Below are 15259 nucleotides of genomic sequence, written 5' to 3' on the forward strand. Positions count from 1 at the left end.
GCTTTGGGGCACTGTGCCCTGTTTTGGGGTACCCAGCCCCCTTTTGGGGTATGCAGACCCACTTGGGGGGGGCACCGAGCTCCGTTTTGGGGCACTCAGCATGATTTTGGGGCAGCATCGCCTCGTTTTGGGACCGGGCCGGGGGCAGCCGCGCGCTGGGAGCCCCCCCAGGGCCACGGAAGGAACAGAGGCACCGAAGGGGTTAAACCACTAGAAGTTTAATCGCGTTATGACTACAAGAATAAAGGATACCTGAGAGCCTCTGCAGTGCCCGTAGCGTTACTGAAGCGGAATCACAACCCCACACACGGCGCTCGCCCCCCCCAGCCCCACACGCTTACAGAAATCCATCCGAAGGCACTGAAGTGCTGGAAAACCCCACAGTGCGATTTGGGATCATGGAGCAATGATTGGGGATCGCGACGATTCGGGATCACAGTGCAACGATGGGGGCTGGCGGTCGGGGGCCGCGGTGCCGTTTGGGGTCGTTTCCTTCTAAAGGTGGGGGGAACGTTTTCAATTCTGCTCCGCAGCCCCAGGCGCCTGGCGGCCACTGCCAGCACGGCGCCGGAGGAGCGGCTCAACGCCTCCCTTCTCTTTTCCCAAGCATTTGTTAAGGATTCGTTTTGGAGGAGCTGAGGCCGCCCATCCCCAACCCCCCACAAACAAAACAACAACAACAAACCCCCCAAAAAACAAACAAAAAAAAAAAAACCCACCCCCTGAAAATAATAAAAACAAAACAAAAAAAAAACCAAACCCAAATCACAACAGTAGTTCTTCTCGTCTTTCTTTTCTCGTCGCTTTTAGTGTTTATGGTACAACTGTACACTGTGAGCAGAGATCCACGCCGGGGCGATGGCCGCACCGACCCTGCGGCACCGGGGGTTCTGTTCTGTCCCTCGAGGACCCCGGCCGCGGGTCTGGGGGTGCGGGGAGCCCCCAGCGCCCCACGAGCAGCTGGAGGGCCGAGCGGCGGCTGCAGCGTCTCTGCAGCGATGGGAGGGCGCTTCTCCCAGCCGTGGGAAGCGTTAAGAAGGGAAGGAAAGAAAAGAGAGCGAACTCTGAAGAGGTGGATCTCGCGGTGATGATTTGCTCAGGTCCCCCCGTGCTGCGCGGCTCCGGAGCTCCCTGCAGAGCCGGCAACGCGGGCAGCGCTGCTGGGGATGCGGGGCTGCAGTGCGGTGCTGGCGGCTGTCGCTCCCCGCCTCCCGGCGCTGCAGCCCTGAGTGCCGCCGTGGTGCTTCCGCACGGGGGGGCGGTCCGGGCTGCGCCCCCACCTCCTCCTGCACCGAACCGCAGCGCAGCTCCGCTGCTCGCAGCCCAGGGCGGCCGACGGTTCGGAGGCGGGACGGCAGAGAGCTCCCCTCGCAGTGCCTCCATTCGCCCCACGGCGCCGCACTGCCCCGGAGGTGGAGGAAGGGGTTCCGGGGCTCCGTCTGCCCCCACGCGGGTTCTGTAGAGCCCGAAGGCGCCGGGCAGCTCTCAGTTCTCAGGGCTGGCGTTCTGCCGCGCACGAATGAAGGCCATGCCGTGCGTGCGGAAATGCGTCTTGAGGTTCAGCTGGCTGTCGAAGCTGCGGCCGCAGACGGTGCAGGACAGCGCGCCGTCAGCCGCGTGCGGAGCTCCTTCCAGGGGGCTGCGGGGGCCCGGCTCCTCCGCCTCCCCCGCCCCCTTCTTCTTCTTGTGGGTGATGAAGCGATGGCGGTTGAGGGACACCTGGGAGGTGAAGCAGAGCCCGCACTCGCGGCACTGGTGGGAGCTCTCGTCAGTCCGGTGCTGCGGGATGTGCTCCTGGAAGTCGGCGGCGCTGCTGGCGAGGTACCCGCACTTGCGGCAGCGGAAGGGAGCCTTGCGGTCGCCTTTGGGGTTCTTGGAGGGGGGGGTGGTGCTGTCGGGCTCCTCGCTGCACGAGTCCCCATCGTCCGACGAGAGCTTCCGCTTGCGGCCGGGCACCTGCAGCCACGGGGGCGTTGGGGGGCAGCTCCAGCAGAGCCCCTGCGCTCCGACAGAGGCGGAATGGGGCGCGGGAGCGGAGCCCCTCCAGAACCCGCCCCCGGGATCCCACGCACCGCCCTTCATCTGGCCCTCCCCCCTCTCCACCCCCTCCCCACTCCCATCCCACAGCCCGGGGCTGCTCCCATACCCACATACCCATAGAGTTCACAGCTCGCATACACAGCTCATGGACGCACAGAGCGGATCCCACAGCTGTGCAGAGGGCGCCCAGGGCCCCTCCCACCCCGCAGGACGTGGGGAGCACAAACTGACACAGCCCAGGCTCACGGAGAGGCCCCACATCAGCCCCGATCCCTGGGAGCAGCCATACCTGCACGGCGCCGGCCCCGATGCGCGCGATGATCACCTCCTGGCTCTTGGTCTGGTCGGTCACCTTGATGCCGTGCCGCACCTGGATGTGCTTCTCCAGGATGAGGCGGCTGCTGAAGGTCCGTTTGCCCTCCGTGCAGAACCTGTGGGGCGCGGGGGGGAGGGGCAGCGCTCACCCACTGCCCCCATCGGACACAACCCCCCTCCCCCTCCCCTTCCAGGACACTCAGGGGACCCCCGTGCCCAACTCCCCCCCGCAGCGCAATGCCCCCACAGGCGGTACCGGCACGGGTAGACGCGTTTGATCCCCTCGTGGTTGACGCGGACGTGTCTGCGCAGGCTGGGAGCGGAGCAGAAGGAGCGCTCGCACAGGTGGCACGGGAACTTCTTCACCGACTGCGGGAGACACAGGTGGGGGTACTGCAGAGCGCTGCCCTCCCCCCCCGCGGCCCCACGGCCCCTCACCTTCCCGTGGTCCTTCTTCATGTGGGACACGTATTCGTCGCGCTCGGGGAACCACGAGTGGCAGACGCCGCAGGTCCAGCCGCTGCCCTTGGATTTGCTGGTCGCTTTGCGCTGGAAGCGGCTGCGCTTGGCCTTGCGCAGCTCCGGGGAGCTGGGGGGGTCATCCTCCTCCGTGGAGGACGAGGATTCGTCGGAGATTTTGGGGACGGGGGTTTCCATGGGCTCCTGCTTCGGGGTGAGCAGCACCGCCGCCTTCTTGACCGGCTCCTCCCGTGGCTTTGCGGGCTGATGGGTGTTCTGCAAAGCAGAGGTGCGATGGCGGTCGCCCCCCTGCACGCGGCCTTCGTGATGGGGGAACCCACAGCCACCGCATGGCCCCAGCTGTCCCCAGGTTCCAGATAGCGGCAGCAGCATGGGAAAGGGTGTGGGAACGCTGGGAACACGGGGAACATCGGGACTTTGGGAACATGGCGCCCGTGGGGCGGAGCTGCAGCACGGAGCCCCTTCTTCCCCCCGGCCCATCCAGCAGTCTGTGCCCCGGCGGTACCTTGAGGTGCTCCAGCATGGTGCGCTTCTGCGCAAAGAGCAGCGGGCAGTCGGGGCACTTGAAGACGCTGACCCGCTGGTTGAGCAGATGTTGGTCAAAGTGGGAGGAGAGCAGCGGCTTGTGGGTGAACACCGTGTCACACATGGCGCACTTATAGATCATCCTGTTGGGAGCAGGAAGAGTTCAGAGGGGCCGGAGGAGCGGCGTGGGCCCAGCAGGAGCCGCGTGCTGCCCTGCGGGGGGGACGCGCTGGAGGGGCGCTCACTTGGACTGCTGGTTGCCAAAGCCGGGGTGCTGCGTGTAGACGTGCGCGTGGGCGCTGGGCGCAGACTTGAAGGCCATGGGGCAGATGGGGCACTTATGGAACACCTCGCAGTGCGACGTCTGGATGTGCGATTTGATGGAGTTGACGCCGCCGAACACCACGGCGCAGCTGGGGCACCTGGGGGTGCAGAGGGTGAGGAGGGGGCACTCGGCGCCAGCATCCAAACTGGCTCTGGGAAGGGTCCACCTTGGAGCCACTCGTCCCCACGGTGGGGGCGCCGAGTGCCCCAGCAGGAGCTGCACAGGCCGTGGGGTTCCTGTGCTGTGCCGAGGGACGGTCAAGTTGGGGGATGTGTGGGGAGGGAGGATCCCTCGAGAATGGGGGTGAGGGGCAGTGGGACGTGGAGTTCTGCCCAAAGCCCACAGCAAAACCCACCGCAGACCCCCACCCACCTCAGCACCCCTGCCCAGACCCCTCAGACCCCCACCCGTCCCGGTGCCCCACACCTGTATCCCACTCTGCGGGAGAAGTGCAGGCAGGACTCCTTCAGGTGGGTCTCGAAGTTGGCCAGCAGGAAATTCCCCCCACACTCGGGGCAGACGTGGGGCGGGCGGTTCTTGTGCATCCGCTGATGGGCGCTGAAGCTGCAGCGGTTGGACATGATCATGGGGCACGTGGTGCAGACCTGGGGGGGCAGAGGAGTCAACCAGACCCTAAAAGGAAGGAGAAGGGGGAAAGGAAGGGAAAAGGGAGGAGGACGAGGAAGGGGAGGGGATGCTGCCGGCAGGCAGTGCTGCTCTGGGAGGGCTCTGCCTCCTGGGCACGGTGAAGTCTGCTGATAGATTTCGCTCTGCCAGCAACTCCACAATGAATGTGAGCTCACGTCCCAGTGCTCAGAGCTCTGGGAATTATCCTGCTGGCATCCCCAGGTCTGAGGGGACAGGGCGGCCCTCCCTGCTCCGTCCCCAGGCAGGAACAAGGAGCAACACCCTGGCTGTCCCCTGCCCTCCTGGGTGGGGACAGAAAGGCTCCATGGGTTGCCCTAGGAGGTGTCCAGTGTCGCTCCAGCCGTTGCCCCATGGAGCCCTAAGGGTTGCCCTATGGAGCTCCAGGTGTTCACTCATGGGGCCCCAAGAGTTCCTCCAAGAACTGCCCCACAGAGCCCCAAAGGTACCCCAAGAGTTGCTCCATGGAGTTCCAAGTGTTGCCTCACGGAGCCCTATGGGTTACCCCACGGAGGCCCAGGAGTTGCGCCAGGGGCTGCCCCACAGAGCCCCACGACGGCTCTCCAGGCGCTTCCAACCCCCGCAGAGGGCCGACGTACCGTGCTGCTGGTGGTCCCCGTGGCCGCTGCCTGCTGGAAGTGCGCGGCCAGCCCGGCCTTGTCCTTGCACTGCTCCTTGCACTCCAGGCACCTGAAGCAGCTGTAGTTGCTCTGCTCCGAGCCGCTGCTGCTCAGGGGCAGGATGGGGAGCTCTGGGGCCCCGTTGGCTGCACTCAGAGCGTCCTGAGTCACGCTGGCCACTTTGCCGGCAGGGAAAGAGGCCACGGAGACCAGCGGGGTGATGTCCGGCTGCCCGATCATCTGGTCCAAGGCGATGGGCCTCATGACCAGGTGGGAGCACTGCATCACCAGCCCCTTGTCCTTGTGCTCGCGGGCGTGCAGCAGCAGGCTGCACTTGTTGAAGAAGACGAGGCGTTTGGTGCAGTGGTTGCAGGTCACCTCGATGCGCATGCTGCGCCGGTCGTAGTGGCGAGCCAAACTCTTCTCCAGGGCGAAGGAGTCGCCGCACTCCAGGCAGCGGTACCCAAAGGGCGGCAGCGCCAGGCTGGCGTCGGCCGGGGGGCTCAGGTTGGGTTTGTAGGTGGGCAGCAGGTTCTTGCTGTTGAGGATCTTGTTGAAGGCCTCCACCAGGCTGGACTGGCTCCGGGAAATGACGGTGCCCGCGACGGTCGGGGACGGCTTCTGCGGCTGCACCATCACCACCGTGGTGCCGTTCAGCTTCTGGTTGGCCGTGGTGGTGATGGTGGTGGTCTGCGTGACGGGGCTGGCGTTGGTCCTCGTGTCGGCCTTGGGCAGCGCCTGCGGCACCAGGTTGATGATGTTCTTGGTGACGGCTTTGCCCGCCTTGGCCGGCAGCACCACGGACTTCTGCTGCGCCACGCTGGCCGCGATCAGCATGGCGCTGCTGGCGCTCTGGATGGTGGAGACGGGCAGCACGGTGCCTTTGATCTTGGTGCCGTTGCCGAGTTGGACGCTGACGATCTTGGGCCCCTCGATGGCTTTCAAGGGGCTGGAGAGATCCATCTTGTCCCGGGACGCCTCCAGCGCGACGCCGTCCTCCTTCTCCGCCTCCAGAGCGGCGTCCTCAGAGCTCTGCTCGGCCGAGCCCCTGGCGGAGCTGGGCTCCGAGTCCGACGAGACGCGCGTCACCGTGCGGGTGATGCTCCCACAGGAGGTCTTGATGGTTTTGATCCGCACCTTCAGCGGCCGCGAGGAATTGGAAGAAGGGGAATCGTTGGTGTTGCCTTCATCCTCCTCCCCCTCCTCAGCACTGGACACGCTCTGTGGGCTTCCCATCGCCTTCTCCAGCGCTTCGCGCTCCTCCTTGAGGGCGATGTCGTCCAACTGCTTTGGAGAAGCGGGGATTCTGGGGCTCTGCACCACGGGAGAGGAGGGCTTGAAGAAGGGCTCCCGGGGGCTGCTGGGCGAGCGCTTCACCTCGGGCAGATTGCTGGCACCGCCGCCCAGGCTGGGCTCAGAGCCGGGCCAGGACGCGATGGGGGAATCTCCCGCGGAGTAGCGCACGGTGACGGACTTGAGGTGCTCCAGGGGATTCTCCTGCAGAGCAGCAGGCAGAGCCTTCGGGTTGGCCTCGTGCGCCGCCTCCTCGGAGTCAGACTCCTCTTTCTTGATGCAGGGCACGGCGGGAGGCGGCCCGCTCCCGGCCCCGGCCTGGCTGCCCTCGAAGGGCTGCGGGAAGGTGGGGGCGAGGCCCTCCACGCTCTGCCCCCCAGGCTCCTTGCAGTCCAGCGACGGGGTGGGAGACGGGGAGAGGGAGGGCACGGCCAAGGACTTCTCCTTCGGCTTGCACTCGCGAGCTCTGTCGATCAGGTTGGCAGCGTTGTCGTCATTGGGATCGGGGCTAAAATGCGAGAAGATATCCAGGGGTTTGGGCCCCTTCTCCTTCACCCAGCACTCTCCATTGGAGGACGCCACGGCTTCCACAGACCTGGCGGCCGGGGACCTGGGCAGCTCGGCCGCCCCGAAGCCGTTCTGCAGCAGGCGGGAGCCGAGGCCGTGCCCATCCTTACTGCGCCCGTCCAGCGCGTCCAGCTGCTCGGGGCACACCGTGTTCTTCACGATGACGCTGACGGCGGTGATGTCGGCGTGGGGCAGGACGTGGTCGGGCGGCCCCGGCTCGCCGGGAACGGGTTTGATGTGAGCCTCAGCCTCCTCGTGGCCCGAGTGGATGGCCTCGTTGGTGTCGATGTCGGGGATGTCGAACGCTGCCAGGAGGTCGTCAAAATCCGGGGTTTTCATGTCACCCATGGTGGGGCCGACGGCGGAGCCTGGGAAAGAGGGAGGAGAGGAACGTCAGCAGCACAGCCGGCACCGCGCCGCCCTGAGCTCCCTGAGATGCGACAGAACCCCGCAGGGACGCGGACGGGGATCCACCTCCCCCATGCAAAACCCTGCTGCCTCTCCACTCTGAACCCCGGCCCCAAAGCCCTGGGGCGGCTCTGGGAGCTCCTCTGCTTTCACTGCTCTGTCTGTGCACCATTGTTTGATCCCCAGCCAGGAGGGCTGACAGTTCCGAGCACCCTGAGCATCCCTGCACCCTGAAGAGACTGAGAGCTGGGGCTGCCCCGAGGCTGGAGCCACCCACCCTGACTCATCCTATGTGTGCTGAGAGCACAGGCCCCACAGGACCCATCCTTACCCCGTAGGACCTGTCCCTGCCCCACAGGACCCATCCTAACCCCGTAGGTGACTGTTCTGGGAAACCCGGACCCCAAACCCCCCCTCACTGGGAGGAGCATCCCGAGCCCCCACACAGCATGGCTGCACTGTGACCCGCCTGGCCAGCATGTGCTTATTTCGGGAGCTCAAACCACAAGTGCCAAGCTTTTTTCAGCACAAAATAACTATTTTTCTTTGGCAAAACAAAGGCAGCGCCAGGGGGGAGGAAGGGGGGTGAGGAGAGAGGGGGTATTTTTATCCTCGAGAGCAGCTATCTGCCAGGGAGAGCGCTGCGAGCAGCCCAGCTATGGGGCAGAGCATTTTGGGGGGGGTGGCTGTGCCCCAGCACCAGCACAGCCGCTGTGCAGCAGCTGCTTCCAGGGCCAGCTGCTTTTAAAGCTGTTTTTCCTGTTTCCCTCCCCAATGCATCTCCCACCGTGAGCTGTCAGAGCACAACAGGTGCTGCCCCCGGAGCTGACATCACCTCCAACCCCCTCAGCATCACATCCTAATGATCACAGTGCCACCCTAACGATCACAGTGCCACCCTAACAAGCTGTCCCTTAGCGAGGCCGCAGTTCCCACCTGCACCTGCCCACCCCCAGTGTGCCTCTCCCACGCGGTGCTGGATGGGTTCTGAGCGCCCACCTTCATTAGCTGCCCTCGCTAATTTCCAAGGCTATCATTAGTTTTGCTCATCTAAAAGGCAGAAGGGATTCAGCTGAGCTGCAGAGGGGAGAACAGCTCGGAAGAGAAGCAGAGGTTAATGCTGAGCACGGCTCCTGCACGTTGGATGCCTTCAGTCCGTGGGCACAGCGGTGTGGGACTGCATCTCCCCACATCTCTCACACAGTGCTTCGTTCCTGTGTGTTATTCCCAGCACCGCAGCAGGGAGTTAAAGAACAACAGCATGGGGGGCTGGGGAGGGACCTTCAGGGCCACAGAATGACAGCACAGTTGGGCTACAGGGGGTCTGGAACAACACAGAGCTGGGGGATGGTTGGGTTGTGGGGGACCCTACGGGTCACAGAACCACGGGATCCCAGCGTAGCTGTGTTGAAGGGCCACGCAGCCCCCAGCCCCAACCCTGCCGTGATCTCGGTGTCCTTCCCCCCCAGCACAGCTCAGATCCACCCTGACCACCACGAGCAGCCGGCCCCGCAGCCCGGCCGCAGGGATTACGCTGCTGTCCGTTCACCAGAATTAAGCCCACACCATCTGCTGACTGCAGGAAAGATCCAAACAAAGCAGCGGCGGCGCAGATCCAGAACCCTCGACGACTTGGCCAGGCTGAGAGCCGGAGCTTCTGAGCGCCAGCAGGTGCTCTGCAGGCACTCAGGGCTCCCCAAAGGGCTCTGCAGCACCACAGCTGTGCCCACACCGGGCAGTTTGACCCACAGCTCAGGCAGCTGCTGCCATAAACGAGCCCCCCCCACCACAACGCAGTGCCAGACCCTCTGGAGAAGCTCTTTGAATGCAGTTCATTGCGGGGATGTAACTGCAGCCCCCAAAGGCCGCCTGCTCCCCAGCGTCGTGCGGAGCTGCCGGGAAATGAGGGCAGGAGGGACTCAGGGACAGAATAGAGGGGGAAAACGGAGCTCAAAACAAAACAGCGCGCTCCCTCGTGCCCAAACCTCGGCAACAAAGCCAGAGAGGCCATAGGGAAGCACTGCGGGGCCCCAGAAGGATTTGCAGAGACAGCGACTGCCCACAGAGCGGCCCCACATCCCCCACGGCCGCAGCGGGCACCGCCTGAACCCAAAGCGACGGGCAGAGCCGCCCGACAGCCCCGGTGGGCTCCAGCGCTCCCAGTTTCTCCAGTGAGGTCGGAGCCCCCCCGTATTCCTGGCGGGCCGCAGCGCTGAGCATCGCCACCCCCAGCCCGGGATCAGCTTCGGGGTTTCCGAGGCCGTTCCTGGAAACGCGGAGGGAAACGCGCGGAGCCGCAACGCCTTCATGTGCCGCATCGCCTGGGGAAACGGGGAGAACCCCAAAGACCCCCGAGCGCAGCGGGACCTCCGTCACCCCCACGGGGCTTTGGGGAACGCGGGAACGCGAAGCTGCCCCCCAGCGGGCTCGGGAAGGGGGGCGGGAGGCCGGGAAGGCCGCCGGGGATGGCTGGGGGTTCCCCGATGCGCGAGGGGAAGGGCGGCGAAACGAGTGGCGCCCGCGGCGAATCGCGGCCATTAACGGCCGCTCGGCCCGAAATTCCTTTGGGGGATGGAAGCCGGGGGGGGGGGGGGTTAGGAATCAGCCGCCGTTACGCCGCTGCGGGCGGGGCGGGCGCTCCCGGAGCCCAAACGGCAGCGGAGCGCGGCGGCCACCCCAACCCGCGCCCTCACCGCACCGGAGGCCCCGCGCGTGGCCGCTCCCTACGGGCCGAGCGCCCGGCGGCCATCGCGGCCCCCTTGGGTCCCGGGCTTCCCCCGGGCCCAGAGCTCCTCCTCCGGCCCGGCCCGGCCCGGCCCGGCCCCCCACCAGCGGCCTCCGCCGCGGCCTCACCGAGCGCTGAGCGGGCGGCAGGCCCGGCTGCGGCCCAACCCTCCGGCGGCGACCGCTTCTCCGCAGCACTTCCTGCTTGGCCCGCGCCCCCCGCCCTGCGCCGCCGGACGCTGACGCCCGCCCCCCGCCGCGGCGCTATTGGACCGTCCGGACGTCGCTCGTAGCTGCGGGAGCGCTCATTGGTGCTTGGCGCTGTCGGTCGTGGGTGGTCGCGGCCGCTCGCACTCGCTATTGGACGAGGGGGAAGTGAGTCGGGGCTGGATCCGCCCGCTGAGGGGGTACCCATTGGGGGACGGGGCAGCCATTGAAAGTGTGATCACGCCCTTCTAGCTGCCTATTGGCGAATCTACCAGCAGTCTTGCTGCTGATTGGCTGAAAGCTGTGCTCATCGAGCCCCCCCGCCCCCTCCCTCATGCCATTGGCTAAGCCGGGATGCCCATCCACCACGGATCCGCACAGCTATTGGCCACAGACAGCGTCGCCCAGAGCACCGCCCAGCTGTTGTTTTCCCGTTGAAAGAGACGCTTGTCGCTCAAAGCGAAGGCCCGGCCCGCCATCACCCCATCGGTTGGGAGACCTCAGCGGTCGACCACATCTTCTACCATTTGTTCACGGCGCCGTCACTCACGGAAAGCAGGGGCCTCGCCCCGTCCCCTCGCTCCCCTGTTGGCCAGTTCGACCGCACATCCACCCTGGAGGAACCAATGAGTTGCCCCGGCCCGCCCCCTCTTCCCATTGGCCACAGACACGGAACGATTACAACATCCTCCCCACCCCTTCCCCCACTGGCTGCCTTCGCCGCTCATCATCGGAGCCCCGCCCACGAACCGCGTCGTAAACATCCTGCGCAGCCGCGGGGCACGCCGGGACGTGGCGCAAGGGGCGTGGCCTCCGCGCCGGCCCCGCCCCCCGACGAGCGCCACGGGGCGGGAAAAGGGACCGGGAACGGGGACGGGGTCCGGGACCGGCACCGTGCTTCAGCCTTTATTGCCGCGTCAGGCGCAGCCCCAGCCCGCCGCCCCTCACTTCTTGTCCTCCTCCTTCTTGTCCTTGCCCTCCTTGGAGGTCTGCGAGGCCAGCGAGCCCATGGCGTTGCGGATGGCCTCGTTGTTGGGGTCGACGCCAGGCAGGTTCTCCAGCACGCTCTGCAGGAACTCGGGGTCCTGCATCACATCGTAGTCATCCTCCTCCTGCGGGGAGACGGCGGGGAGCGGGGGGGGCTGCGTCCGTGCCAGCCCCATCCCCCCAATGGCGAGGCCTCACCTTGGCGGGCTCGGAGGTGTCCATGGCTGTGCTGCTGTCCACCTCGGCCGCCTCCGCCTGCGCGAACTCTGCGGGAGAGCCCGGAGCGCACGGGATGCTGTGGGGCGGCCCCGGCGATGGCCCCACCTGGAGCTGCCCCCCTGCCCCCATCTGCATCAGCTCACCCGCTCCCTGCAGCGACATCTGCATGGCGTAGGCGATCTGCTCCTCCTCCGTCATGCTGCTCAGGTCGGGCAGCCCGGCGCGCCCAAACTCCTGCTGGGTGATGGTCATCTTCAGCAGAGCATCGTCCGAATCTGCGGGGACAGCAGCCACGCTCACAGCCCAGCCAGGAGCCAGCAGTGCTGCCTGAGCATGGGCCGCTCACACCGCACCCCTCCAGCACCCAGAACCCCCGTCTGCCCACCCCGGACCCCCTGCTCCCCCACACAGATGGGGAGTTTCAGTAGGAGCCAAGGGAAGCTCCAGGCTGGAGCTGCTCAGAGCGCTGCAGTGAGGCTGCACTGTGATTCTGTGAGATTCTGCACGGCTGGGTTCTGCCCAGAACACGCCTCTGCCACATCCAGCACCCACTTCCCGCAGCGTTACGGCGGGACACCCCTCAGCAGCCACGCTCCATCCCAACAGTCCCCAGCTGAGCAGCTCCGCTCCCCACGCAGCTCCTCACCGTCCCCTCCAGTGGCAGCAATCCCAGCCTCAGCTGCAGAGGCGGCCGCAGCCCTCCTGGCCTCCTCCTCCTGCCGCTGCCTCTGCTCCTCCATGGAGACACGCAGAGCCTGCAGAGATGGAGACAGAGCAGCGCTGAGCGGGGAGCACCCCACAATAGAACCGCACAGCACAGCACACGCTGCCGCCCCGCCCCACTCACCAGGGCCAGCTCTGGGTCGGCACTCGGATCCACGCCGAACTCGAAGTCGCTGGCACCGAGGCCCAGCATGGCCCCCCCCTCACCAGCCAGGATGGGGGAGCTGATGAGGGCATCGGCCAGGCTGGGCCCCGGCGGCACCGTGACCAGGTGGGAGCCCGTGCCATCCTTGCCATTCAGAGTGTTGATGAAGGCCGTCAGTTTGTCCGTGTTGGCTTCCTAGGGGCGAACAGAGGGGCTGGGGGCTCGGCTCCCCCCATGCTGCCCTCACAGCTGGCAGCCTCACTAGCTGCACCGATCCAGGCGATGCCATGCTTGCCCCTCAGGCCGCCATCATCCCTCTCCTCCCACCAAAATCCAGACACAGAGCAGAACTACCTGGGACACAAACCCCAGGCCAAGGGGTCAGAAATGCTGCCTGGGGGCACACAGCTCTGCTGTTTCCACGGGGAAAGATAACGAGGCTTGCAGCAAAACAAGAAGGGCCTCCCCAGAGGGAAACATTAACCTCACCATCACCACAAAGGGGCCGAGGCCCCACTCTTCCCTGACCCCCTTGGCTCAGACCTTAACTGGAAAAATGCAGCCCAAGTCTCACCTCTTCTCCAAAGTTGATAATGTCAACGTTGACCTTCTCCTTCTTCAGACGCTTTGCCAGCTTCACCAGCTGCAACAAAGAGACACAGCGGCTTTGGCTTCTCACTGCCCACATCTCAGCTCTCACAACCCCAGCCCTCCCTTTGGAAACCGGGGGACAGCCCTCAGGATCCAGAAGCAAAGCCGCAGATCAGCCGCCCAGCTGCAGCCCACGCTGTCCCTGCTGGGGCACAGCCTTCCTCCCAGAGCAGGGCAAGGACCAAGCCATCCATCTGGTTTAGGGGCACGTGGAGAGCAGAGACAACATTTTCTGCTTGGACTGGTGCTACTCACATCTTTCTCGTTATCTTCTACAGGGCTCCCAACAAAGGCAATGATTCGCATCTTGTGATTCTTGCCCTGGCGATGCTTCAGAGCCAGCTGCAAAACAAAGTCACATCGTGCTTAAGGAGCAGCTCCAGGAGGGAGGACGGCCGGGAGGCAGCCGTGCACAGACACACAGGAGCAGAGACCCACTGGGCTGCGTGGCAGCTCCTCCTCCTTCTCCCCAAACCCAGACCTGGGGAGGGAGCTGCCCTTGTGGCCAGACTCCATGGTGGGCAGCTCCACCCCTCCTGTCCCAATTTACTTCTCATTTCCAGACACCCAGAGTGTGAGCTGCCGTGCAGCGCGGCCCCTGCAGCACAGCAAGCTTCCCAAGGCTGGGCTTTCACACTGGATTTTACAAAGGTTTCTGAGGCAAAGCCAAGGATTTGCTCAGCAGCAGAGTCAGGAGCAGATCTAACAGGACACGCTCAGCCATCAGATGTTACAAAGAAGGATGCAGGCTCGGTTTGGAGTAACAGACAACCTCTTACGTGAGCAACTCTGATCCCTGTGCAAAAGGTGATTTTTCCTTTGGGCTGCACTGTGTGTAGCTTTGAAAGGATCCGTCCCGTGTCCGGAGTGAGCGTGGTCAACACTTCACAGTTACTGCAAGAGAAACACACTGCACTGAAGCTGTTTGAGAACCTCTCTGTGAAACCCTCTGTTGCTACAGGATGAGGATTCCCCCCCTCCTTCCCACAGCTCCTGCAGGTCTGCAGCGCTCAGCTCTGTGGGGTCTGAGCACACAGGGCCAAGATGTGGAGCCCAGTTTCCTAAGCAAAGCGTGCAATCCACGTACACACAGCAGTGACCCCACTGCCCTGCCCCCAGACTCCAGCCCCACTTTAACCAACCCCGGCCAGCCCCTTACTTGGCTAAGGTGATGAGCCCCACGTTGTTCTCGGGGTTGCTGCGGGTCTTGGAGTGGCACACGATGTTGACAGCATCCTGCTGAGCTTGCAGGCGAGTGGGTAAGAAGTCCCCATTTCTCATGTACTCACTGTTGTCAACGCTGAAAAAACAACATCCCTCAGGGCTGCAGCTCAGTGTCAGCCACAAACACGCTCAGGGGGCCCTCAGTCCCACTGCCAACGTCCCTTCCCACCCAACCATCCCACGGTTGATATTTAAAGACCCCTCCTGCCCAACCATCCCACAGTTGATCTTCAAGGACCCTTCCAATACAACCCAATACAGCCATCACACGGCTAATATTTAAGGACCCTTCCCACACAACCACTCCATGAATCACCTTCAAGGACCCTTCCAACCCAACCATCCCACAGTTCACCTTCCAGGCCCCCTCCCTTCCCCTTCCCTCCCCTCCCCACCCCAGTCCTGCAGACGATCGTTACGGTCACCGAACCACAGCAGCACAGCGGTGCCGGCCCCCTGCAGCCGCCCCCCTCATAGGGCCCTTCTTAACCCCCCCCCCCGGGCCCGGCCGTGCCCCAACCCGCCATGACTCAGGGAAACCCTCGGCGGCGCCGCGCAGCCCACGAAGCGCAGCGGGACGCGGGGAAGGGAGAAAGAGAAGGGAGAAGGGAGAAGGACCGAGGCGGAGGTTGCCGCGCTCCCGGCCCGGCCCGGCCCGCTCACCACACCATGGTGCTCTCCAGAACCATCTTTGCCCCTTTCCTTCAGAGCCGCCTCACGGCCCTCTCAACAAGGAGCCCGCTGATTGGCTGCGCGCCGCCGCCCAATGGGCGCCGCCCGTGCTCGAACGCGAGGCGCGCGGAGCACGCTGGGCGTTGTAGTTCTGTCCCTGTCGCCTCCCGCCTCCTCCCTCAGACGCGTCCTCGGCCCCAGAGCCCTGCGGGGATGGCGGGCGGGCGAGGAGCTGAAGGTGGGACCGAACCCGCAGCTGCAGCCGAGGCTCCGCGGGTGGAGAGCGGAGACGGCGCTGCCCCGCGGGGTCAGCGCTGGGAGCTGCACTCAGCATCTCCATCCGTGACACCAAGATGGTCTGCGATCGTAATGATCACCCACAGAACCACGGGGGGGCCGGGCTGGACGGGACATTGGAGGTTAAAGATGGGGGGGGGGCTGGACGGGTCCTTGGAGGCCAACCTCCAACCCATAAAACCACAGAAAAGC

At 64.9% G+C, this 15259-nt stretch overlaps 2 protein-coding genes across 2 annotated transcripts; both read right to left on the minus strand.

The window, feature by feature from the left end:
* Nucleotides 1-197: 197 nt before the first annotated feature.
* On the minus strand, nt 198-10180 carry ZNF687 (zinc finger protein 687). The gene is made up of 9 exons (XM_052665077.1): nt 10072-10180; nt 4930-7178; nt 4112-4290; nt 3606-3782; nt 3341-3503; nt 2794-3090; nt 2612-2724; nt 2330-2471; nt 198-1956 (listed from the first exon to the last, which is right to left on the minus strand). Exons 2-9 carry the CDS (start codon nt 7156-7158, stop codon nt 1486-1488), a joined length of 3771 nt encoding a protein of 1256 aa, XP_052521037.1. The 5' UTR covers nt 7159-7178; nt 10072-10180; the 3' UTR covers nt 198-1485.
* Nucleotides 10181-11024: 844 nt separating this feature from the next.
* On the minus strand, nt 11025-14881 carry PSMD4 (proteasome 26S subunit ubiquitin receptor, non-ATPase 4). The gene is made up of 10 exons (XM_052665108.1): nt 14762-14881; nt 14034-14174; nt 13654-13768; nt 13130-13216; nt 12798-12866; nt 12203-12418; nt 12002-12110; nt 11499-11630; nt 11335-11402; nt 11025-11261 (listed from the first exon to the last, which is right to left on the minus strand). Exons 1-10 carry the CDS (start codon nt 14785-14787, stop codon nt 11094-11096), a joined length of 1131 nt encoding a protein of 376 aa, XP_052521068.1. The 5' UTR covers nt 14788-14881; the 3' UTR covers nt 11025-11093.
* Between the last annotated feature and the right edge of the window lie 378 nt (nt 14882-15259).

Source organism: Tympanuchus pallidicinctus, unplaced genomic scaffold (genome assembly GCF_026119805.1).
Source record: "Tympanuchus pallidicinctus isolate F22 unplaced genomic scaffold, pur_lepc_1.0 scaffold61, whole genome shotgun sequence".
Lineage (NCBI taxonomy): Eukaryota > Metazoa > Chordata > Aves > Galliformes > Phasianidae > Tympanuchus > Tympanuchus pallidicinctus.

Excerpts from the sequence above, each read along its gene's own strand:
- ZNF687 (XM_052665077.1), bottom strand. The coding sequence starts at position 7,158 with ATGGGTGACATGAAAACCCCGGATTTTGACGACCTCCTGGCAGCGTTC. Across the intron at positions 3,504-3,605 it reads TTTGGCAACCAGCAGTCCAA|GATGATCTATAAGTGCGCCA; the intron begins GTGAGCGCCCCT and ends TGCTCCCAACAG. Across the intron at positions 2,472-2,611 it reads AAACGCGTCTACCCGTGCCG|GTTCTGCACGGAGGGCAAAC; the intron begins GTACCGCCTGTG and ends CGCGCCCCACAG.
- PSMD4 (XM_052665108.1), bottom strand. The coding sequence starts at position 14,787 with ATGGTTCTGGAGAGCACCATGGTGTG. Across the intron at positions 14,175-14,761 it reads CTGGAGAGCACCATGGTGTG|CGTTGACAACAGTGAGTACA; the intron begins GTGAGCGGGCCG and ends TTGTTTTTTCAG. Across the intron at positions 13,769-14,033 it reads GGGCTCATCACCTTAGCCAA|TAACTGTGAAGTGTTGACCA; the intron begins GTAAGGGGCTGG and ends TTTCTCTTGCAG.